The sequence below is a fragment of the Struthio camelus genome, chromosome 8, assembly GCF_040807025.1.
Source record: "Struthio camelus isolate bStrCam1 chromosome 8, bStrCam1.hap1, whole genome shotgun sequence".
In the NCBI taxonomy this organism is placed as follows: Eukaryota; Metazoa; Chordata; class Aves; order Struthioniformes; family Struthionidae; genus Struthio; species Struthio camelus.
The window spans coordinates 24608405-24632389 of NC_090949.1; the positions used below are offsets into that span (position 1 = coordinate 24608405).

The window sequence follows — 23985 nt, forward strand, 5'->3', positions numbered from 1 at the left end:
GACAGCTGTGGCAGAAGTTGACTTTTACTGAGGTAGTAATAAGGAAAAGCAGATACTCGTGTAGGATGCTAAGCTCTATGAGTCCGAACTTTGTTATTTTGCCTGCTCATCTGGCAATATTCTTATTTTAATCAATTTTAATAGCTTTGGAGTCAAAATTGCTTCAAAGATCAAATGGTATAATCCACATTTGACCCATTTTGGTCAAAAACTTGTAGGCTGATCAGTGTAATTTAAAATTGTAACGTGATCTTCAAAGGTACAGTTGGTGTGTAGGAGATGGTAGGTGACCATTTTATGAAACATCATATAAAACATCAGTCTCAAGTTATGATGATTGAGTGTATACTAAAAAGCTTATGTGTACAAATGTAGTTGTACTGAAATAACTCTCTAATTTTCAGATGAAATACAACATTTCTGTATATGGGAAAACAATAGCGTCCCAAATTATTTTTATGGACTAATCAATATATAGTTCTAAGTTCTGATGTGTTCAGATTCAATGCCCTCTGTGGCAGATCTTAATTTAGATTTAGTCTCTAAGTAAACATGGTCACTTTTTCACTCTTGTTGAAAAACTATTCAGCTTTTGAACACTAATTCATCTCGTTACATTTGAGTGTCTTTTTTAATGTCTTATTTAAATTTTGGAATAAAATCTAGAGTTGTAGAAAAACAAATTAAAAGAGAGTACAACTCTGAGAATAAGTAATCAGCTAGGAAAGAGCACTAGGAATATCCTTATTTCATAATGTGTATTTCAACTTGAACTTTCTGCTGTAGTAAACAAGTCTCTTAGTGCGTGCTGTTAGTCATTGGGCATTTTCTTTGTTAGGCTTGTAGTTTCTAGGCCTGCCAATGTTCAGAATAAAGTCCATGTTACTGGGAAGCACAGGACTGTAGGTGTCATTCTGAACAAGGGCCCTAAAGAATTCCAGGTGTGCAGACTGCTGGCACAAGGAAAATGTGGTGGGTAGGGGCATGCAGAAGTAGGGTGGATTTTTTTGTTTGTTTGTTTTATGAACGAAAAATAAACATTGAAATTTAGAGCTAGCTTTAAGATAGAACTGGCTGAAACATTTCCATAAGCTGTTCCTTGGAGGTGTTTAATAAATCACATGATATATAGGAGCGTTTATTTAGAATAATCACTGACCAACATATTTTTCCAGTATGTGATTATAGCAGGATTTTAGAGATGGGTTTGTACTGGCTTTGGGCAGTCAGAACTTGGAAGATCCTTATGTCTTAGGATCAAGTACAAAATATTACTAAGAAAATAGATGATGGCATATGTGGGTCAGTGCGATCAGCACTGGAATGCATCAGACTTCAATTACGTACTGTAAGAACCTGACAGTTGTTATATGTAACAGGTGCATGGTGGTTCTTGCATGCTATTTTCCATAAGGTTAATGTGTGTGGGGCTATGTTGTTTTTCTTTAACTCTCACTGCAGGTATGGAGGAGGACCAGCTGTTAATCATCTGTATGTTTGTCATACCTGCCAAGTAGAGTCTGAAAGAATTGAAAAAAGAAGGAAAAACGAATTGGAAATGTTTATTCGGGTAAAAAAGTAAACAAGTCCCATTCTGTGTTGACAACACCTGATATTCATGATTTGAGATTATGGGTTACCGTGTGCATAGGTGATTCACGTAACCAATAGACTTTAAAATATTGGTATACCAACGTAGAGTCACCTTTTTCCTGTTAGTAGCAACAGTGTCCTTGTGATGTCCTGGATAATTGTTTATGTGGAAACGTAGCTCAAGGGAATATTTTGCACGTTTATCATAATCTTTTGCTCTGGTTCTAATTTTGTACCTGTCGATATAAAATAACGTTACAGGTATAAACAAACAAATAGTTCAGTGTGAATTGAATATATTAATCTTGTAATAGAGCTGTAAAATTAAGCTCATGGAAAATACAGTAGCAGCTTGATATTAAGAGATGATGCACTTGGATCTGGTAAAATTGCTAGTATTATTGTTTTTTAATTCTTAAACCAAAGAATATGTTAAGAAGTTCTCAATCAAAGCAAAAGCAGGGCTACTGGTGTCCCATTTCTGCTATCTTAATTCATGAGTAGGAGAAAAATTCAGAGTTGCGAGTGTCATTTCGGTTTTGTGTGGTTAAATTTTGCATATCAGCGATTGTTTAAGCTTTTCCATGCTTAAACGGCTATTTGAACTTTTATTAGTGATTGCTTTTTCTTTAGTCTGGGTTACAATTGGATGGTAATTACCATTAGCAACACTGAATCAGCCTCATTTGTGTTAAAGATCAATATTTTCCCAGTATCAACAATGATTACAGGTGCGCTATTGTGGAGTATTCCCAGTTAGAAGACAGCAAATTGTTATTCCCTATACACATAGCTTTAGGGAATGACTGCAAAACTTATCCTATCTGAAACCTTAAGATGTTGTGTTGATGCTTTAGATTCCTGACCTCAAAGGGGAAATGACTGTATTTTCTTATAGATGCTTTTGATATTATTATTAAAGAGTTCATGAGGAAATAGTTTTAAAGGTTTAAGTGACCTGTTGCATGTTTCTTCATAATACTGTGAAAAAGTTTTGCATATTCCCCAACGTTTTATTACTCATGTAGCAAGCTATTCTTTTTTTTCTTTGTCTTCCTTCCATAGTCTCTGACCAAAAATAAAATGTTAAACTTCCTAAACCTTAATTAAAGGCCTTACTGGAGGATTTTTATAGAAATAGCTATTTTTTCCAATGATAGAAACAAGTTTAGTTAAATAGAACCGAGACTCTTTATTTAGCTGCTTTTTGTGATCTATACAGTCACTTGCATTGTCTTGTAGGAAAAAATCAAGTAACTAGGATGTGAATCTCTTAATTTAAAGCAATGGAAACAGAAGTCTTCCACGTTTTTAAACGAAAGCTGGAAGTCATAAAATCAGTCTTCCTCACTTGGAATCTTACTTTTTTTCTGCCCAAATTATTAGGGAAAAGCATAGATGAAGATGTAGTTCCTCATATAAAGAACTTGCCATCTAACAGTGGAGCAAATCTTCAAAACACTGGTTTATTTTATAAAAATATTATAAATAGTAAGCTTATTTTTATATTGAGTTTACACTCAAAAGTTCAGCATTCACAATAATTACCCAGTAGCGTTTGATGGATAAGCATTTATGCTTAAGGAGAGTGACCTGATTTTTTTTGCTTTAAATCAAGCTGTTTTGGTAAGGAGGAAATTCAATTCTGAAGTAAAGAACAAAATATATTTTTTAACTCGAAGCTGCCACTACATCAAAAACCTTACCTCAGGAGTCTACCAAAGGTTTACTGTTCTGATAATCTGAAGTTCTTTAAAATGTTTCGAAGCAATGTATTATTTAACCGCTCTATACTTAGAGTGGTTAAAACTATTTAGTAGCTTTAAAAAAAAAAAAAGGCAGAAAAACAAGTGTTCTTTTTCCTTGCAGCTGAATAGAGCATTCCAGGAAGAAGAATCTCCATCAACTTTTTACTGCATCAGCATGCAATGGTTCAGAGAATGGGAAGGATTTGTAAAGGGCAAAGACAGTGGTAAGTTGTGGCCCACATCAAGATATGGGTAATCTTCTTGTTGTCTCGTAGTAGGACTGTTTAAGTAAATTGCTTGTATGTTAGTAGAAGGGTGCAGGAGGAATAGCAAGACAACAGAAGCGCCTTAAAAACAAACAGAAAACCTACTAAAAAACTAAGACATAAGTTTCATAGGTTACAAATATATACAGAAATCAAATTACAGACTATAGCCAAAAGTGGATAATTCACGGGAATGGATGGTAGGATAGTTGTGAAAGTATGTTACTTGCTTGGGGAGGGGTGGTTTCAGGTTTATACAAAGCTTACTATTCTGAATCTTTCCAAAAGTGTTAGTAAACTTAAACACCAACTTCTGTAGAGAGCAGGGTCAGCTTTGAGCAGCAGCAGAAAAATGGAGTCCGGATATGAGGAAGTACGCATTACGCAGTACAAACTGACTGATAACACTGTAGTCTCTGGGGGAAAGGGGAACTCACTGATACAACTTAGACTCACAGACCACTGTAATCGCATCACTATTAGCCTCCTTTTGGTGCACATAAAGTTTTGAAACGGAAATACGGACAATGTTATATAGTCCTATTTGAGTCTGCTCCGGGACAGTGTGGCTGGAGGTGAGAATTAGGATTAGTTTGCATTTTACATTCATGATTACAGTAAGCCTTCAAGCAATGCTTGGAAAACCTGCGTTTAATTAAAATTCTGATTAGCTTTTAACAACTTAGAACATATTGCTGAGCCGTACAATAACAAGCAAGAAGAAAACCAGCTATTTCTCCTTTAATTTAAAAATTGAACCTCCAGACTGCTGTTTATTGTCACTCTCCCATTTTAATCAGTCTTTCTGTCGCTCTAGATCCTCCTGGTCCTATTGATAATGCCAAGATTGCGGTCACAAAATGTGGAAATGTTGTACTAAAGCAAGGTAGGCGTCTGATACTGCTGCAGCTTTGGATTCCTAATGATGTATTTGGTGAAGTTGGGAAAATGTTTTTTTAAATTTTTATCTTAACAGCTATTGTAAAATGGCAATTCTTGGGGAATCTATGCTGTGTTCTATTCTAATTAAGAAAAATCTTAATACTAAATTTGGAGGAGAAACTGAAGAACTAGTTGTTCAAAGGCCTATATTGGGATGCCAGCTTATTCATAAAATCATGAATTAGTTCTATAGTAAATAGATAATCAAGTGCAGATAAGAGTAGAAAGCTGTGCAGAGTATCTTTTGGTTTTTAGGCTCTGTTCTGTATCTCTGTATTAAGTTATTTGAATCTTGAAACCTAATTTGAACTGAGAGCTACTTATTTCCCTTCTGACAGAGGGAAATAAACTACAGAGTAAATGCTGTTTCTCATTTTTCTGCAAGTTATTTACTACTGTATATTGCAAAAACTTTTCTAGCATACAAAGATTTATTTATTATTCTTCATAGTCAGATGCTTAATAATATTCATTTGAATTTTATGTGTAGAGAGAAAAGCTAAGTTTTCTAACATAGCTTGCTCTACAAAGATTTTTGGATTACCTATGAGAACATCATGTGACTGTTTCATTTCATTGTAGCTCATCTTTGGGGGGGGGGGGGGGGAATGCACTGTTAGGGTTAATCTTTATTTGTTAACTGGATTTTTTCCACAGTGAAACTTAATGCCTCAGCATACAGTGGACCTACCAATGGCAGTTCACTGAAGGCTGCTAGCTCCTGGGTGAATCTTACCAGCTGTAAAATGTTAAGGGCAGTTAAAAAACAAAAACAAAAAAACCCACACCCTTGCTCCCATCAGTGAATGTGCCAGTGCATTTTAAAGATTTAAGCTGTAACACAGGAATCAAATACAGGTTATGAGGCATCTGACTGAAGTATAGCAACAAAAAAATTCAGCTTAAAATCTGTACCAGCTAGTTTTACCTTCAGCTGTATTGATTCAAATTAGGAGATAAGTAGAAATTAAGAGGAAGAGGTTGTGGAAATACTTTTCTCTCTTCCTGACTGAAGAGGTTAGAGCACCACTAAGTAGTGTGTTGCGTATCTTTGATCCAGTGGTCCTGATCCCAGGGTGATAGTTCACTGTGCTTGTTCAGTTACACGTGACCATTAGAAGAGCTAGAAGCTGGATGAGGGGATGAAGATCTGCTCCTGTGCCTGCTGGAATGGAGTCAGTTGCATTTTTAAGTACAGCACTGAACCTAAACATTTGTTTACTGAGGCATAACTTTATTAATTCTGACTCAGTGCATCCTTACTTCCAGATGAAGCTTTGCATGGTTGACTTAGCGTGGGTAAACAAATGTGTAACCTTTTGTACCCTTCTTTGGAAACATTTTATACATAAAGTAGGGTAGTAGGTCCACTACTGCAGGTGGTGAAGCTAGAAAATGGTGAGCGTATATGGAAAAGTCCCCTTGATTTAGCTTTTTTTTTTTTTTTTTTTTTGAAATGGAGGTTACTGCAATTAAACTTAATGAAACAGATTAAGAGTAATTTCTAATGAAAGGATATCGGGAGAAATTTCCTGTAGGCAGGTTTTCAATCAGTTACTTAAGACGGAGGAGTCCTATTCAGATAGAGTAGAAAGCTGTCCTCCATACCTAGGCTAAGAAAGCCTGGCTTCAACTGTATCAGACAGAATCCTTGTATTAAAACCTAAGAGTGGTGATATGCTGAGGTTCCCCTGTGTATAGACACACAAAGATTGAAGGGTTCCTGAAAATCAGAAGTGATTATTGGATGCTGATCTAAGACAAAAGACCTCTAGCAAGAGGAATGGATTATAAACAAAGACTTTAATGAATGCACAGAAAACTCAGGCTGATTCATCAGTGCCACGTATGAGGAGCATTATTGGGGCAGTCCTGATAGTCTCTTCCATCTGGGGTTCTGAGAATTCCAGTATGGTTCCTGCTTTTTCATTCTTTACTGTAAATCTTTAATTTTTCTCATTAAGCAAGAATCTTGAGCTCTTAACCTTTACAGTGTAATTGGTGGGACTGGATGTCCTTACATAATATGAATCCTTGCTCCCTTTGCATACCAAGAAGCAGCCCCACAAATGCAACACTTGCCAGCTGTCAGCTTAGTGAATAGGTGTCAGACAAGATGTTTATGTTAAGACTTTATACGTGTTTATGATTGAGCTCTGCTAAGTATTGGATAGTTTAGAGAGGAGGGAGCTGTAGAATCAAGAAGTATGAAGCTAACGTGTGTCATCAGGTTTGGTAGTTAGTGCAAGATAAAGCACCAATTTGGAGTAAGGTATTAAATTTGTCTGAGTATTTTGTTCTTTCTACCTGTTATGGACTTCAAAGAAATCATGAAATAATTGTAAGTAGTAATTAAAACTTTAAAAATGTTTTCAGGTGCAGATTCTGGACAGATATCTGAAGAAACATGGAATTTTCTTCAGTCAATCTATGGTGGAGGTCCAGAGATTATACTCAGACCACCTGTTCCTCCAGTAGACCCTGATATCTTGCAGACAGAGGAGAAGATTGAATTAGAAACTCATGGTCTGTAGCTATTGAGATCAAGATGAATGTGTAAGGAATTCAGCTTCCTTACAGAATGCCCGATACATTCCTGAAAGTTTTATTCTCTGATGTTTGTAGGAGGCGAAGCTCACTGGGCATTATGTAAACTAAAGAATAATAAGTTGAAATATGTATTACAATTTGTTTAAATAGAGGCTTGTTTCTCTGTTTTGGAAGGCATGTGGTTTGTACATTTTGGATTGTTTGGTCAACGGAAAACAATGTCATTTCTGGACCTTGGTGTAACTCAAAATCCTGTAGTAACCTTAGACTTAAATTGGAGCAAAATTTTAGAGATGTCATAAAATAACTTTCTTGATTCCTGATCGGACTTCTGACATCTACAAACTGCTGCCTGTTTTAATTGTACAGTTTTGACAAGCCTAGGTATACGGGGAGTATATTTTAAATGGATCACAATCATTGATTTAATAAAAAGGAGGAGGAAAAAATAACTTCCTAAATGCTCAGGAAAAAATTGTCTTGCTTTTTTTGCACTGTAAGTACATAAAAATAGTGGTATATAACCTCCAAATACTTTTTGTTTTTGAATAGATCAAACATTAGTCTAGATGGAATATTGTTTTAGTCAGCAAATGTCATAATTTATTACCTACTAAATTTTGCATCTTATAGGCTTCTGTAACTCTATAAGCCTGGCTAGTATCTTTAATAATATCTGTGACAAAAGATTTTAGTCTTCTCTAGGGTGGTGTTTGAGAGCATGAAGTGTGAAATGTAAAATGATTGTGGATGTGAGTGGTATAAATTTGAGAAATTAAATTGTCTGGTCTCCTGAATTATATTCACAGAGCAGTTCCTTTTGAAGGATTATATTGTATTGCTAAAAATAGGCAGTGGCATGATGACCTACGATGTCAGAAGCTGGATGAAATACATATATATATATATATATATATATATATATATATCGCAAAACTTTACTGAATGGTTCATGTTGGAATGCAGAATGGCATTTGCTCTTGTTTTTGCCTGATATTGTTACCAAATAAGCAGCATTATTCAAGGCTGGATCAATAAAATAAAAATAAAAATAAACCCTTCAATTGTGGAAGGAGGGAGAAAGCTTTCTTAAATGTTTTTCACTTATTACATCAATACAAAACCTTTCAAAGCAATACTGTGATACTGCTTTCACACCTATATAAGTGTATTCCTTGACTGCTTTACATTTAGGCAATGATGTTGACAATTCTAGCTCCAAAGCAAGCAAATGTTGAGACAACATTCTTCTGGATAATTTTATATATAGTATAAAACAAACCATTTTTGTGCTTTGTAAAGCACTTAAAGTCATTCTGGTTAAAGATCCATATATAACATTCCTAGATGGTGTCCTGTAATCTGAAGTACTTGACCCTGTTACTAACGTGCCACATAGCAGGAGCCGGTTCTGTCTGAGTAGCTAAAAATCCCAATATTTTAGCTGAGAAGAGCTAGAGCAAGGAACAAAAGGAACTAAGCTAGGTTTGTAATGTGTCTTACCTTTGATCCTCTTAACTCATCACCTTTACTTTGTCGATAATCTGATACCATTTAGTATTTCTCTGTAGTTCTTGTAGCATTCGTTGAGCTAAACCAAACTTATGTTCCTATTTCAGATGACACAGCCTATAAAAACCACATATAAAATACATTGTACTTCAGCATTTTGCTTTGCTATAAGTTGCTTTCATGAGGTAAGCTGGAGTCTAATAGGATTGCATCTTGTACCCTTTTTTGGCCTCTAAGTCCAGTAAGAAAAAACTGAAAGAGTAGGCGACTTGCACTTTCCAGGCTGCAACTATGTAAGTTAAGTCATATATAAAGGTAACTTAATCTCAGTTGGGGGCACATTGGCTTAAAATGGAGGTAGGTACAGAGGAGAGAGCTCTGGAGAGATTTGGAAAAAGAATACTAGCAGTCTTGTATATAGATCGTGTGGGGCTCAAAAACCAGAAAGGAGATTGATGGAATGCCCTTTTCATCCCCAAGTAAGGCCTAGGAATCGAGAGAAATGTGAGGAATCTGTCCTAAGTAAATGAGGCTTGCATTGAACTAAAGAAAAATTAATCTTTTTTGTAATCGTAAATGTTAGGTAGAAGATGAATAAAGCAGCACAGATGGGAGGAAACCAACAGCAATACGAAGCCAATAATTAAATGAATAAGGAAAAAATTACTCAGTTTTAAATTCACAGGTAACTCTTGCCCAGTTTGTTAATTTTCTGAACTTGTGTGTTTCTCCTTAAATGCTAAAGAGTTCTAAAGGTCTTGGGATAGCTGCAACTGAGAAGCCTTGCTCATACACAGGAGTAACTCTAAAGGAACACCAAGCAGAGCCCTTAACTATCTGACCATGCATTTCTACAATTTTATATTAGTAGATAAGGTACGTTGAGGTTAATACCAAGTTTCCCCCGTTATGTATACGGTAAACAAACATATCTGTTAAACTACAAAGTTATCTCACTGTTTAACTTGCTTATGAATGTTCGATAGTAACTTGCTGACCTTGGCCTGTGGGAGATGCTTCTAGCTTCCCATCTCTGTTTTTTTTGTCTTTTTTTTTTTTTTCCTTTTATTAGGATGACTAAATTCAAACCTGGGTCTATACTATCTAGGCTTAACTTGTTCTTTGCTAAGCTTTTATCTGATTTAAGCTATTTTTAAGGTTGTTAATATGTTTGGCTAAAAATCTACTAATAGCTCCGTTTACTTTAGGAATAATTTTCCCTATGTGATGTTCTTAATTGGAAATTTGAGAAATACATTCTTGGTTAAATCACTGTATGGTGATTAAGTTTACTATCTTATTTAATATTTCCATTAATCAGGATGGTAGAACAGAGTGCACTTATGTTTTTAAAAAAAAAAAAAAAAACAACAATTTGTAAGAGAAAAAAGGATTGAGTGTTGGATATCAGTTTTTTAGCGGAATGAAGCAGTTCTGGGTATTATAGCAGATCAGACTAAGAGTTAAAATCTGATTAAAAAATTGTTCTGGGTAATAGTAACAAAAGCATCAGATGTAAGGCACAGGAGGTAATTATTATGCTCTACTTGGTGCTGTACTTGGTGGTGAGATCTCATCTGTATTGTTCGCAATTTTGGATACTATATGGTGATAAATACAAGTTGGGAGGAGAGTATTTCAGAGGTAAAAACAAAGAAAACTCGGAAGTTACCTAGCTTAAAAGAATGTTGAAGGAAGATGCAAGACTTCTACTGTGGAAACAATTGCTGGATGATAGTGAACAATTTTTTTTGTAGAAAAACAGGACTATTTGCCTAAATATTAGCAGTGATGACTTGTACTGGATATTAGGTAGCCTCTTAGAAGTTTTCTGCTCTCAGTTCTGTAGAAATTTTTTCACTGGATGTCTGGGAATTCATAGTGAAACATAAATTGTGATGCATGTACACAAGCCACTTTGAACTAGCAGTCATGAAATACCTCTGTTACCTTCAGTAGCAGGCATCTTCCCACTGCAGCTGTTTGTCATGCTAAAAAAGAAAAAAAAAAAAAAATCCCTGAGTCTGCAGAGATGAAATAGATGCATTTGTGCCCAAGTAAGAGAGTTCCAGATGGATGACTTCTCTATTTTACTTTTAACCCTTTGAGAATTCTGTAAGAGACTTTATGCCATGGAAGTGAAAGAAGCCTGTTCAAAATAAGACAGTTTGGGAGAATGCCAGATAGATCTCTTGCATATATTAGAGGGAAGGCAGCGCTTCAGAGTATAGGTACAGAAGAAACCCTTGCTGTGAAGAGAGCTCTGATTCATAGCAGAGCAGGAACGTGTTGCAGGAAGGAATTACCTTTTTTTCCTGGAAGTTTTTAACCAATTTTCTTGGGTTCTTTGTCCATTTGTTTCCATTTGAGGAAACAAGGCAGTGTGTTTAGATGCCAGGGAAGCCGTCGTTTCAAGAAGAGGAAAATTCAGAAGGGTCCTGGTTCCAGGTCTGGGAATCTAGATGTGGGCTACTAAAAAAAAAGTATTGTTCAGTCTGGTAATGTTGGTCCTCTCTTCTGAAGAAACTAGCTTATGAGCTCTTAGTTTGATTTCTAAATTGTTCGAGCTTTTTTTGCAAATAGTATAACTAATTCTTCATCTGAACCCCCTTTCCCACACCCTCACCCTCCCCCCAGTCCCAGCATCCAGAAGACTGCTTCGAGTACTGTGTGATGTAGCTGAAAACTGGGGAAAACTAGCTGAAGAGCTATTAAATTAGTTACTGGCAAAATAAGGCACTCTCGCAATATGCTTCGGAGGTGAGAGGTAAGTAGCTCCCCTGCTTAATGAAGCAAATAAAAACAACCTGCTTGCTAGCTATCAAATTATTCCATGTTGTTATTGACTCAAAAGACTAGTCTTTTCCTTTCCTGTCGCAGGAATACTAGGAAACGAAGGAAATTTTGAGGACAGTTGTATGTGATTCAGATTAGGTGGGCCAGAAAGCTTTCTGCAAGCTTTTCTTGTCTCTGCAAGTAGAATCTAAACTATTCTTGTGTCTAGGGATAAATATAAATGCACATAACCTATTTCTCCTCTTTCTTAATTGAGCTATGGCTGGAGACACTAAAATAATTATTTTAAGTTCTATGTAGGAATAATGATCTTGAGTAGATGGATCAGATAGGGTTTTTTGTTTTGTTTCAAATAGATAAAGGACACTTCAGTTGAATGCAGTAACGGGTGTCAGTCTTCTGTCAGTAATAACCTGGAAGTTTGCTAGGTAAGTTAGAGACCTCATATGCTGTTCAATAATTGTACCAAAACAGGATTAAAAAAAGAGGAGGCAGGGCAAGAGCCACTTTTACTAATTTATATCAGAAAAACTCAGAATCTGTTTTTATAACTCTGCATATTTTATTTGAATAGTATTGTTATTGCCAGCTGTTGAGCTGCTCAAATGCAGCAAAAACTTTTTAAGGTATCATCTTTATATCTAGTTGATAAAATCTGCTGTAGGGTAAGGTCTCTAATGTGACACTACAAATCTGCCAAATCTGATTTTGAAGGAGAAGTGCCATAGCCATTGCCACGCATGTCCGTAACACTGGTAAGGAGTTCTTGCGTTTGAATTGTACTGCTGTCTAGGCTGTGATTTGCAAACCTACCAAATACACTGGGGTCAATGGAAGCTAATCTATTTAGTATGCGTGTACATATATGCGCGTGTGTGTATAGATACATATATATATATATGTACACATATATAGATAAATAGGTAGAAAGAGATATGTATTTTTAAAAATTTAAGTCAGTTCTTTATCCTGATGATACTATACTTTATCTGGAATTTCTCCTCTATTTAGGTTTGCCTGGGAGTTGCGCAGTCATATTATAATGCTTATCTGCTCTACTGACAGAGCTATGCTGATAGGAATGAACTTCTGACCAAGCTATCGAAGTAGAGATGTAAGAAGACTGGAGCCAGCAAGTTGTAGTCCATTAGTCCCTGAGTTTGAAGGCTAGATGATAATGTACTTTTAGAAATCTGTCCCCTTTCAGTAGAGTTAGACTCGGTGATATCTAAAAGAACTCTTATTTAAAGGCTTTTATATATTTGTAAGATCTCATATTTTGGTAAAGACAACCCTTACGAGTAGGATTATTTTATATAAGTAGCTATTGATTTAGCAGTGTGTCCCCCTGACTGTGGGACGCTGCATGAAAAGTTAGAAATACGTTTGGCTGTAAAATCTATTAGGCTGATGAAATAGCTTTCATTTGTGAAGCAGAAGTTAGTTAAGTATGCTCATCTAGGCCTGACTTTTTATTGTGAAATCTGGTGTAATTTGCTCTACTAATGCATTATGCTAATGTGCTAATCCTTCTTAAATTCAAAATTATTTTGTGGGGGGCGGTGGGGTTGTAATACAAGATATCCTAGGTTTCCTTAAAACTAAAACTTGGTCTAAAGCGAAGAAGTTTCTTTTGCGTTAGTATTATAGATGTTTTTTCATAATGATAGTGCTAACGTTTGATTTTTTTTTTTCTTCTTTTTTTCCTTAGATGTACTGTTATTAATCATGTAAGCTCATTTGGAAAAGTAAACCAGAGATTGGGAAAATTTGCAGGAGAACTTAACGATTATCTGTTTAAAGGGGCAAGCAGATTCTTCACATTTGCCGTACACGTCTCTTATACTGAACTAAGAAAATTCCGTTCCATTTATTCCTTTTCAATTCCCTATATACATCTGGCTTAATGCAGTCTAAGCAGTTTTCTCACTGAAAACCTTTCAGCTCTTCATTTTACCCAGGAAATGAGTAAAACAACTAGGCTTTTTTATTCTTCCAAACAGATGGCTTTTCTGGCTTCCCTCTATACTTGAGCCATCCAGAGCTAACAATTAGTAGCAGGAAGCAAAATAGATTCTAGATTTCTGAAGTGTCACAAAACAAAACAAATCACTTTCAGCATTATTTCACAGAAATTGTCTGGCTGCAAACAAACTTGGTTCATATTAGCCTTAAAAATCTTAGCAGATTAGAAAATAGCCTCATCAGTGACAAATTTTCAAAGGGCTATTCTTACCAGCAGTGGAAAGTATAACTTGTTTTCTTGAATATGTAATGCATATTGCTGTTTAAAACATGTCATTCAAAAAGGTGATGTGGCTTTGCTGGCATTGAAAAAATGTTAGGACTAAGCACTGCCAAACAATAAGGTAAAACATCATCTGTTTATAACACATTTAATATTAGATACTTGCTTACAATATCTGTCCTACACATTTTTCACTGGAGGTTGATATCTCTTATTGTATCACAAAACTTTTCTCCCTTCCTAAATGTGTGACAGCTGTGACATGTAGATAGTAAAAAGTTCGTTTGCAAGAAACACTGATGTCTGATAAGTTTTATGGATTCTTAGTAATGCCAAGTCACTTAGACCACAGGTTTCCTCGTAAAGGTCATAGATGGGTAGATGTGCAGACCTTGGAAAATGCAACGTGAATTTGATCCCTCAAATAGGAAGTTAGAGGTGTTAGGAATAGACTGGATGTTCCCACAGCTTTGTTTTGCCTCTCTGTCGCTATTGAATTTCAATCACTTTTCTTATTGATTTGGTTATTTTTTCAGCACGATTAGAGGTGCAAAATTAAGTAGTTGCTATCCTCAACATGTCTTTGTAATATAAAAGAAGTTTAGAAGACTTAATATACTCAATATACTTAATATACTTAAGAAACATGTAAGTGCAACAAATATTTATCACTTCCAGAGATGTTCCTCCTTTCTCCCTTGAAACTCCCGAAGAATGTATTATTTATTAAGAATTTTAATTCCATTTTTGGAATAACTTACCACATGAGAAAGTAAATATTGAAGTACCAGGCTGAGAAGAGTAAAGAGGGCAGAGGAGAAGAGACATTGATTTTTATAAATAAGAAAAATCTTAGCTGAAAATAATAGACAGCTGTCAAAAAAAAAAAACTTTCTTGTGTTTCATCTCAAAGGAAAATGCTAATACTTTTTTGTGAACAGTTTTGCCCAGAAGTGAACGTTTTTCTAGGTGATTAATTTTGTTCTATCCTGTGTATGTTTGTGTAATGTACATGCTAAAATGAGACGTCCTGGTTACCATAGTGATGCATTGCTTTTTTTTTTTTCCCCCCTTTGTCCCCCCTTCTGTGTCCGTTAAAATGCTAAATCCAGAAGAACAGGGATGCAGCCTTTGCTCATGCTCTGAATGCATGTTTGTTTCCAAGAAGGAGCACACCTTCTCTATAGGACCAAAAGTAAGATTCTTTTAATGAGATTTTCAGGTATAATGAAAGGAATGCATTAACACGGGCCAAAATGCTAATTTATTGGCAACATTAATTCAGTTAAAAAATATTTCCCATTATATTTCTAGTCTAGCAATAAATGCGTATAATTAGACTAATTTTACAATGTAACTGTGCAAGCAATAAGCAAGCTATTTTTCAGCTATGAACTCTTCTATGGTGTCTCATCCTCCTAATAATTTTTAGTAAGGGGAACACGTTCTCTCTTAACTTTTTGTTTTGTTTGCAGTGTAATTCATTTGCTTTCCAACCAAGCAGTGTAGAAGAGGTAATTTTTCTCTAAAACCAGATCAGTAATGATCTGAACTTCATGTCTGACGTTGACTTTAAAGTCCCCGGTGCAGAGACTAGTCTTCCGGGGCTCTTTCTGTAGATACTGAAAAGATTAAGGTAATTCAGAGCAGGAACCTAGAAAGCGCTTCAAGCCTCCTAGATACAGAAGATGTATCTATCTGTTGATAAGCTTTTCTGCTTACACAATTCATTTAAATCTGGAAAGTGCCTACCCTCCAGTCTAGATTTCTAGTCCTGAGCAAGGATCCCTGCTTTTTGAAATTGAACTGTCCAGTGGTGCTAGTGTCCACTCCTACATGGTGGTAGTTCAGATTTTTACTTAAACCTATCTTTCACCCCTCTCGTAGAGGGCCCTCATCCCAGAATAGAGGCTTGGCTTTAGGGAACTTTTTCTGTTTAGAAATAATGTGCCTCAGAGCTAGCCAGACTTGGAGACATCTTGGAGACTTCTAACCTCTTTTTTCCTTTTTTTTTGTTTTTTGTTTTGTTTTGAACACATCGTATGCTGTTCAGTTTCTGAGTAAAAACAGAGCCCTCTCTTGTGGTCTAGGACCTGAAGGAATATACAAGGTAGTCAAAACCATAACAGGGAGATTCCATGACCTGACACATCTTTAGGTAGGTTGTGAACACAATCTAATGTGTTATTGCAGAACCACTAATACCTGACAGTGCTCCATACATATAACAAGTTTCTAAAGGAGAGGGGAAAGGATAAAAAATGACTTCGGATAGGAATTTATAATGCTTGTAAGGAGTAAAACTGCTAGAGTAACTTAACTAACTATAAAAGTCAAAAATGTTGAGAGCCAGATATCAGAGGCTGTTATTTTATGGAAGTCTGAGTCAAATATTAAACACTAGAGAAATAACATAGTCTAATGAGTTCTAAACTGGAATATTTTTAATAATGCATTCCATTCTAGCTAGCATTTCCTATCTGCCTGATTCGGAAGCCTCTACTGAAATTAGCAACAGCAATTTAAAGCAGAATATTTCATGAGCAAGGGGGTGTTTGTACTTTTTTTACTGAATGTAGTCTAATGAATTTAATTCCTATGAAAAACATATATCAGTTTTACTTAATTGTAAACTTAACTGCAGCTTTTTATTTTTACATCTATTTGAATTAGATGACCCCAACTTTAAGTATACAGGCACAAAATGGAAATAAATTAATAGCTTCCTAAATCTGGTTCACTTTTGTAATTGGCAGCTTGCTTTTGGATGACATATTATAGAACATTTTAATTACTTAAGGTGAATAGGCCGTGTGGGTTTTAAGACTCCTAAATTGTCTAATGTATGCATACTGTAATATATCAGTGATTGGAGACTGTTCTATTTAACAGTTAAAGCTATTTTCCTCTTTCTCACGTTTTTTTAAACTCTAGTTTAAATTGTTCCCACAAAACAGCCATAAAACCAGGTGTTCTGAATTTATGGCTGGTATGGATTTTTAGCAGACAGTAGACCAGATGTCAGTTCATAATCCTGAATGTGTAATTTACCATGATTACATTTTTTTTCAATCGCTATTTTAGTAATTTGCTTTTTACTGATTTGTGACATGGTGATTTGCATAACTACTATAAAGGCTCTGTCCAAGTATTATTTGAAATAATGGAAACAGTAACAAAATACATGTTCTTAATAATAGATTACTGAATTGATAATACTGTAAACTCAAAGTTCTGGCAAAAAGCCTGTGCAATTGCTGTGAATTAGCAACCGTAGCCACAACTTTAAGGCATTTTGCTTTAGGTGAAAACATTGGAAAATGTGGTGGTGTTGAAATTAACAGAAATCTAGCCTTTCTTGGGTTTGTTCTTTACATCTGGTAGCACCAATGAAAGAAAATGTTTAGGACTTTCCAGGGAATGCAGCAGGCAGAAATGGGTAGCAAAACAGAGGACTTGTAACAAAGAAAACAAGGGGTGATTCCACATAAGGATGCATAGTTAAGGAAAAATAGTCTTTTTCTGTAATACTGTTTAAAAAGTTATCTTAACTAAAATTTCCCTTTTATAACTTGAAGCTATTTTCTGTAACTGTCTTGTGGGGAATTTTCTTAAGAATTTAACTCCCCCCCCCCCCAACCCCCCGACATACTATAAATACAAAATCAAAAAAAACCTAAAAACTATCCACAAACAATTTCTTAAGATGGTAAATTAATTAGTGCAGAGATTTCTGGGTGTTGTGCTGAGCCAAGTTCAGTCCAGGATGGTTTATTAGCTTTGGGTATTCCTGTGGAAGTTGAACCTACTGAACCGCAGCTGGCTTCAGGAGTCGTCTCTCTGCTCTCTTCCAGCACTTCTGTGCAGCCACTGCACAAAACAGCCAGTCCAGTACAGCTGGCCTTGAGTCAGAACAAATAAGCCTGAGCTGAATTCTGGAGGAGAATTCGGCTATACTTTTCCTTGTCCTGCTGGGCAAAGCTATCTGGGATAGCTTTATTAAGAGCTAGGAGCTAACCTGGATGTCCTTAGGATCGACTTTTCAATTGTGTTCAATCCATGAAGAGTTTTTTTTTTTTTTCAGTCTTACCAGGGGAAAAAAAAAAATCACACGTTTGACTTGCTCTGGTAAAGTGCTACTTCAGACTAAGCAGGAGGAGCAATTAAGCTATTCCATGGATTGAAATAGCTATAAACAAGGACGCTACGACTGAGAGCAAAAGCCTTGTAACAGAGCTTCATTGAAGCTGGGCCTTGTGGTCTTAGGCAGTTCTCTATGTGCAAACACGGGCTAGGAGTTTGTTTTAGCAAAGTGGAGGGGTATAAAACATCTGTCAGCTCATGATTTTGTGGCAAGTAGTGATGGAGGGAGGTGTTGATTTGTTATTTGTTTTTATCCTGTCCCATTATAACATGATGAAAGGCTGTCATTGAGTCCATTTTCCCTGGATAGGAATAGTTCTTTGCTGCCAACAGCGATGAAGCTAGAAAAATGGTTATTGCCCAGTAAATTACTTGAGGTTGCCCTTAATAAACGTGTCTACCAATTGTTTACAACAAGGTGGGAGGTGTAGCATAGAAACGGGCTGCCATCGGAGTCAGGAATATGGTATAGTTTGGGTAGGGTACGTGAGGAGCAATGGAGACTGAAAGTGTTAGGGAAAACATGGTGCTGCTAGGCAGAAGGTGTAATTAGGAATTATTCAGAAGCTACTGCAGGATACTGTGCGGAAGGGACTGCAGGATACTGAGGGGTTGAGGAAGATTTGAACTATGGAGACAGCAGAGTGGAAGAGCCATGTCCGACCAGCTTCAAACAGAGCAAGTTTCACAAGGTTTAAATGTAAAATCCCTTGGGTGGAGGTCTCATAGTAATCCTGCTTAATCTCAGTCATTTCTATGCATGGACAGCTGCTTCTGCTACCCTGTGGATAAATGACTGTGGATGCATGACTGCTGGATTCAGTCCAGGGGAAGCAGGGGGGCATGTAGAGGTGGGGCAAGAGTGTTGAGAGTGTCCCTTTCATTAGCAGGAAGCACTACCTGAAACAGCACACGGTCAACAGTTGCTCTTTGTTGCTCTGTCATCCCCTCACTAGACATTGTACTTCTTAAGCAAGATGGCAGAACATAATATTTAAGAACTGAGTGAATTAAAGGCAAATCCTGGTCTAGGGTGTGGTTAGACAATATGGTTGGACTGGTTTCATTCCAGCTGCCAAAACGGTGCTGCTGCCAAAAGAAGGTAGTCCTACTCCTCCCCTCTACTGGCGCCACCTTCTCCTCCGCTTTTCACATGCTGGCTCCCTTGCCTGACTGGGTCGTGAGCCAACACAGCTTATTTTCTAGCTGAGAACCAATCCGCCATGAATGGGAACAGTTTCTTAGTGGTTTAGGAAGTCCAACTGGCTTACCACATGTTCAGATGAGCGCAGGAACAGGCAGAGGGGAAGTTGTGGGACTCCATGGCTGGGAGTAGGGGGAGTGAGTGGTGGCCAGTACAGCTCAGCTGCGTTGCTCGACTGCACCCTTAGACCGCCATGGGAATTTGTCTGAACAAAACCAATGGATGTTGTACCGAAGCAGCTGAGAAAAACCCTCAGTTCTACTGCGAAAGCACTAACGCTTGGCTGAAATGCAGTAACATCTGAAACAACTGCAGCTGTTTGCTAAGTGAACAGATTTCTAAATTAATTGAAATTCACAAATTTTTTTAGTGCTTACAGGTGCTGCTGCAATAATACAAGAAGCTCCATTACTCTTTCAGACTTGGGCACACGGACAGAACGCTGCATGAGAACAGTGGCACAGATTCAAGGAAAAATTTTCCTTCCCTCTCTTGTGGGATTTCTGTTGTTTTGAATCTGATCACAGGAGAAGAGTTCCAAGTCAGCAAGAAGGAGGGAAAAGTGAGAAATGCTTGGGAAAATTGAAATGCTGCTGAGGATTTAGGCAAAGGACACAGTCTAGGAGAGCAGAATGAAAGTGTGTATAACCAGCAATTTCCACAGTTACGATTTTATTAAAACTGCTCTTGTTACTCTATTGTAACTAAACTGACTTGTATACTTACAAATAGGGAATAACCACTTTAAAGAAATTGATGTAAAATGCTTTAACTAGTCTTTTGTTAAAGAGAGTGTCCATGTTAGGATTTTTCGACAATTTGCAAAGTTAATGTTTCTTAAATGGGAAAGTTTTGAATTCCCTAGAAATTCTATAGAAAACCCGAGTTGTGTGTGTTTCTTGGCTACCTCCTCCTTTTCCAGCTGCCTTGTAACTGTGATATAGCAGGAAAAAACAATGCTAGCTTACTAGCATAGTAAGAGATGCATAGTAGTTCCTCTCCCTCTGTAGGAGGGCAGAGGTAAATGAAATCTCTTTGAGCAAACTGTGCATTAAATGGCAACTTGCGGAGATGACGTGCATGTTTGCAGAGAACTAGGAGGCTACCTAAAATAGAGATTTGAAGTCACGCTGCTTTATTTTCGTTAGTCGTGCCGTGGAGGGCTGGCGCGTCCCACGCTGCCCGCTCCTGAGGCAGCGCTCACACCGCCCATGCCGGAGCACGGGGAAGCGGGCGGCAGCCCCGAGCGAAACCCGCCGGCGGGGGAGCGGGGCGGCGGCGGTGCGCCGGCCACGGGGCTTCCCCCGCCTCCGGGTGCCGGCCAGCGGCGTTGGGGCCGGCTCGCCGCCGCCAGCCGGGCTCCCCCGTCCGCCTCCCCGCACGTCTCCCGCGCTGGGCGGCTGCTGCCGCCGCGGACAGCGCCAGCGCCGCCGCCCGCAGGCCGGGCACGAGCAGCTCCGTCCCCGCCGCCGCCGCCGCCGGGCGCTGCGCCAGGCACCTGCCCGCGAGGCGGCGGCTCGACCCGCCGCGGCGCCGTCCAGCGCCGGGGGCGGCGGGCAGGCCGGGGCGGCCGCCTCCGCCCTCTGCCAGCAGGCGGAGCTGCAGGGAGCGGGTCCCCGCCGCAGCGGGCTGGAGGGGGAGGGGAAGGAAGCGGAAGGAGCCGCCGCCGCGCTGAGGGGAGCAGGCGCTGTGCGGAGCCGCCGCCGCCGCCGCCGCCGCCTGGTGCGGGCAGCACGGAGGGAGCGCGCCGCGGACGGGGCTGCGCGGGCCGGCCGCGCCGAGGAGCGGGCGCCAGGTGAGGGCTCGGCCCCGGCCCGGGCCCGGGCCCCGGGGGGAAGGGGGACCCGGATGGTGCCGAGTTCGGAACCCGCGAGGGGAGGGGGAAGGAGGAGGAGGAGGGAATGAGAGGGGGGGAAGCCCCCACGTGACCCGCGCGTGCTGGGAGGAGGTGGTGGCTCGCGCGGCCCGTTCGAATCAGCTGGCCCGGAGCGGCGCCCTGTGCGCGTGCGCCTGCGCAGCGGCTCCGCCCTGAGCGTTACGTGTGTGTGTGTGTGTGTGTGTGTGTGTGTGTGTGTGTGTCCGCCCGCCCGCGGGGGCGCGCGCGCGGCGTGACACGGTGGGGCCGGGACACGTGCGCGGCGCCGCGGCCGCCATGTTGAGCCTGAGCCAGTGCGGGCGGGCGGGAGGGGAGGGGCGGGGCGGGCGCGCGCGGAGGGGCGGGAAGGCGGGCGGAAGTCTCGCGAGGGCGCGCGGTTCCTGTGGGAGCTGGCCGGCTGCGGGATGGCGGTGCGGCGCTGGGCGTGCTGGGTAATGGTAACGGGGGCCCGGGGGGCGGGGACCCTGGGACCAGCCTCCTCCCCGCCATCGTGCCCCGGGCCACACGGGGAGCGGGGCGGGGTTGGCCGCCCCGGGGAAGCGCAACTGGCTCCGCTCCCGCCCCTCCCTCCCGCCGCCCCGGCCCTGCCCCGCCTCACCTCACCTCACCTCGCGCCTCGCAGGCTGCAGCGCCTCGGCCCGGCCGCGCCGCCGCTCCGCCGTCGCGGAGCCCTTGCTGCGCCGCCCCGTCCGCCGTGTCGGGGTCACCCCGTCACGGGGCCGTCTGGCCCCGCTCCAGCGCGGCTCTGGCGCCTCCAGCCTGCGCCGACGCCCGGGGCGCCTCGCGCAGCCGCGGGCCGTGCCCGGGCCCGGGCCCCCCGCGAACACTTCACGGTGCTATTGCTGTCTCTGCTCGCTTTTCAGACCTGTCCCCTGCTATTGCTTCTGTTCTCTGCTTGTTCCCAAGGCTTCTGCTCTTGAACCCTAACTGCTCCTGCCCTGTAGGCAACTCTGATATTTAAGGGTACAGGAATCCAGAGTGGGAGATCTTTAACGCCACACACCTGCTCTCTGCGACTATGATGTATGTCCTGCTATATCCTCAACTTATAAAATACATTTCTGTTTTCTGTTCTATATGGGACAAATCACCGCAGTAGTATCCAAGCATCCCAACTCTGCAATATCCCCTTTGTCTTCTAGTCCTGATCTCTCAAAGGGAGAGCATATGGTTCTGCTTCTTCCTTATGGTGTTGTGTATTCCCTGCCTGATTATCCAGGAACACTGACAGGTCTCATAATCTTGGAATATAACTCTTCACTTACTAATCCGGTTTTAGACTGCTGCATAACTGATACTAAAACTTATATAGAAGAACATGTTCTTTAGGCTTTGAATTTCTGGCATATCTTTCTGGAATATGTTCCCAATCATTATTAAATGCAATGTAGTAGTTCTGTGGTGGATGTACACGTCTTCTATTGGTACTAGCATTATTACTGCTCTAATAACTTTAGTCATCATTTATTGAGGTTTTCAAGGTGAAGCTCTAAGTGTATTCTATAGTTCACATTAAATACTAACTTGTGCAACCTTTGAGAGCATGCTTTCTGGGTATATTTCTAACCTGCTGTTAGAAATTATACTTTTTTTTCCCCCCCTGTCTAGCAGCTGCAAGGAGTGGTGATCCAGAAGGGGTATGGAGATTCAGGGTTAGCAAAGTCTGGTCCTTCTCGTAAGCAAGTTTAACTTTTCAGAAAATAAGCTGACAAGCTACTGTTGCAGTTTGTTTTCAGTTTTTTTTTAATCTTACTGCACTGTCTTTCAGGTTAATAATATTAGCATTTGCTACTCAAGTTAATCAAAAGGGAAAAAGTTAATTTCAGGAAAAAAAAGTGATGTGTAGGGGGAAAAAGATGCAGTTGTTATAAAGAGTACGCAAGTAAAATGTTAGTGTTAATAAGATCTAATTAAAAAAAAAAAAGTGAAATTTTGACTCAGTTAAAGTCAGTCATGAAGCTTCCATTTCCTTAGAAGGGTGTTAGAAGGGGTTAATATTTTGCCTTGTATGTGACTTCTAGTAAGTCATTCAGGACCTGAACAACTTTGTTTGCAGGCTTTATGCAACACTGTCGTGCTTATTTCATAAAAACATTTTCTGGCCTGATATTGCAGTCCTTCACAAAGCTTTACTGTTATGCAGTGCAACTGTGTATGTCAATAAGGAGAAGTAGTTATGACCTTAAATTGAAATACTATTGCACGTTTGTGTGACTGGAAGTTGTTTAGTCCAATATATGTAGTGATGAAGTTCAGTTGTACATTTTGTCTCACTTCTCATTTCTGGAAAATGAGAAATAGCATATAGATTTTTGAGCTCAGTGCTATCACACATTTAATATGCACAAATAACTAGATCTTTATTTCTGAAGATTTGGGAATGTATCCTTGCATGGGCCTCTATTCTACAGCTGAGCAGCACATGACTGCTCAGATATTTGTCAGTGTTTCTACCACATTTGTGTAGACAGATTCCATAGTCAGACATCCGTAGTCTCATACAGAATGAAAGCTCTCCCACTCTTTCCAAGAGACAGATGAAATATTTTGTTTCTTGTTCTTCCAGACCATTCTGGGTACTGCAAGTATATTGGCCTCTGCGCAGTGGAGTTATCTGGTTGACACAAGGTGGAGAGACTTTTTTTTCCTGCTCTTTTACTATCATGCTAACATAAGCAAAATGAGAAAGGGTTTCTTTCATCTTTCTGAAAGTACTCAGTCTGTTCTATTTCTCATTGTTAATGAAATTTTGTTGTTAAAAGTTAAATCTTTCACATTTGAAAGCCTCTTTAGAAAGAGAGTGTTTTTCTAGAATTTTACTGTTTGCTTTGTTTTGGTCTTCCCCTCAAATGGAAGTCTTTACGTTGTATAGGAATTAATGATATATATAGGTCTCCAGTCATGAAGACCACATTGGCAAGAGAAAACCTGTTTTTATAACCATGGGTATACATTGTACTTACATAAATTCTAGAAATGCAGGACTGGAAGACCTCTCATCCCCTCCCTTTAGCATTTGATTGAATATACTTAGATGATTCCAGACAGATATTTGTAGAACTTGTCCTTAAAAAGCAAGAAGAATTCTGCCACCTCTGTAGGTGGGA

At 39.6% G+C, this 23985-nt stretch overlaps 2 protein-coding genes across 18 annotated transcripts in view; both read left to right on the forward strand.

Moving 5' to 3' along the window:
- The window catches only part of USP33 (ubiquitin specific peptidase 33), a 44487-nt gene extending 36300 nt beyond the window's left edge, over positions 1 to 8187 (forward strand). For 10 of the 11 annotated variants that reach the window (XM_068952767.1, XM_068952770.1, XM_068952768.1 and 7 more), the window contains 4 exons: positions 1462 to 1570; positions 3463 to 3565; positions 4425 to 4493; positions 6926 to 8187. In XM_068952767.1, the coding sequence (XP_068808868.1) occupies positions 1462 to 1570; positions 3463 to 3565; positions 4425 to 4493; positions 6926 to 7083 (439 nt within the window). In that variant the 3' untranslated portion in view covers positions 7084 to 8187. Of the gene's footprint in view, positions 1 to 1461; positions 1571 to 3462; positions 3566 to 4424; positions 4494 to 6925 lie in introns of those variants that run through there. The other variant, XM_068952771.1, reaches the window with a different exon arrangement.
- Positions 8188 to 20670: 12483 nt separating this feature from the next.
- Positions 20671 to 23985, forward strand: part of ZZZ3 (zinc finger ZZ-type containing 3) — a 65438-nt gene continuing 62123 nt past the window's right edge. For 2 of the 7 annotated variants that reach the window (XM_068952777.1, XM_068952782.1), the window contains exon 1: positions 20671 to 20797. The gene's annotated coding sequence lies outside the window, so the exon portion shown is untranslated. Of the gene's footprint in view, positions 20798 to 21235; positions 21310 to 21821; positions 21902 to 23225; positions 23507 to 23985 lie in introns of those variants that run through there. The other 5 variants (XM_068952776.1, XM_068952783.1, XM_068952778.1 and 2 more) reach the window with 4 other exon arrangements.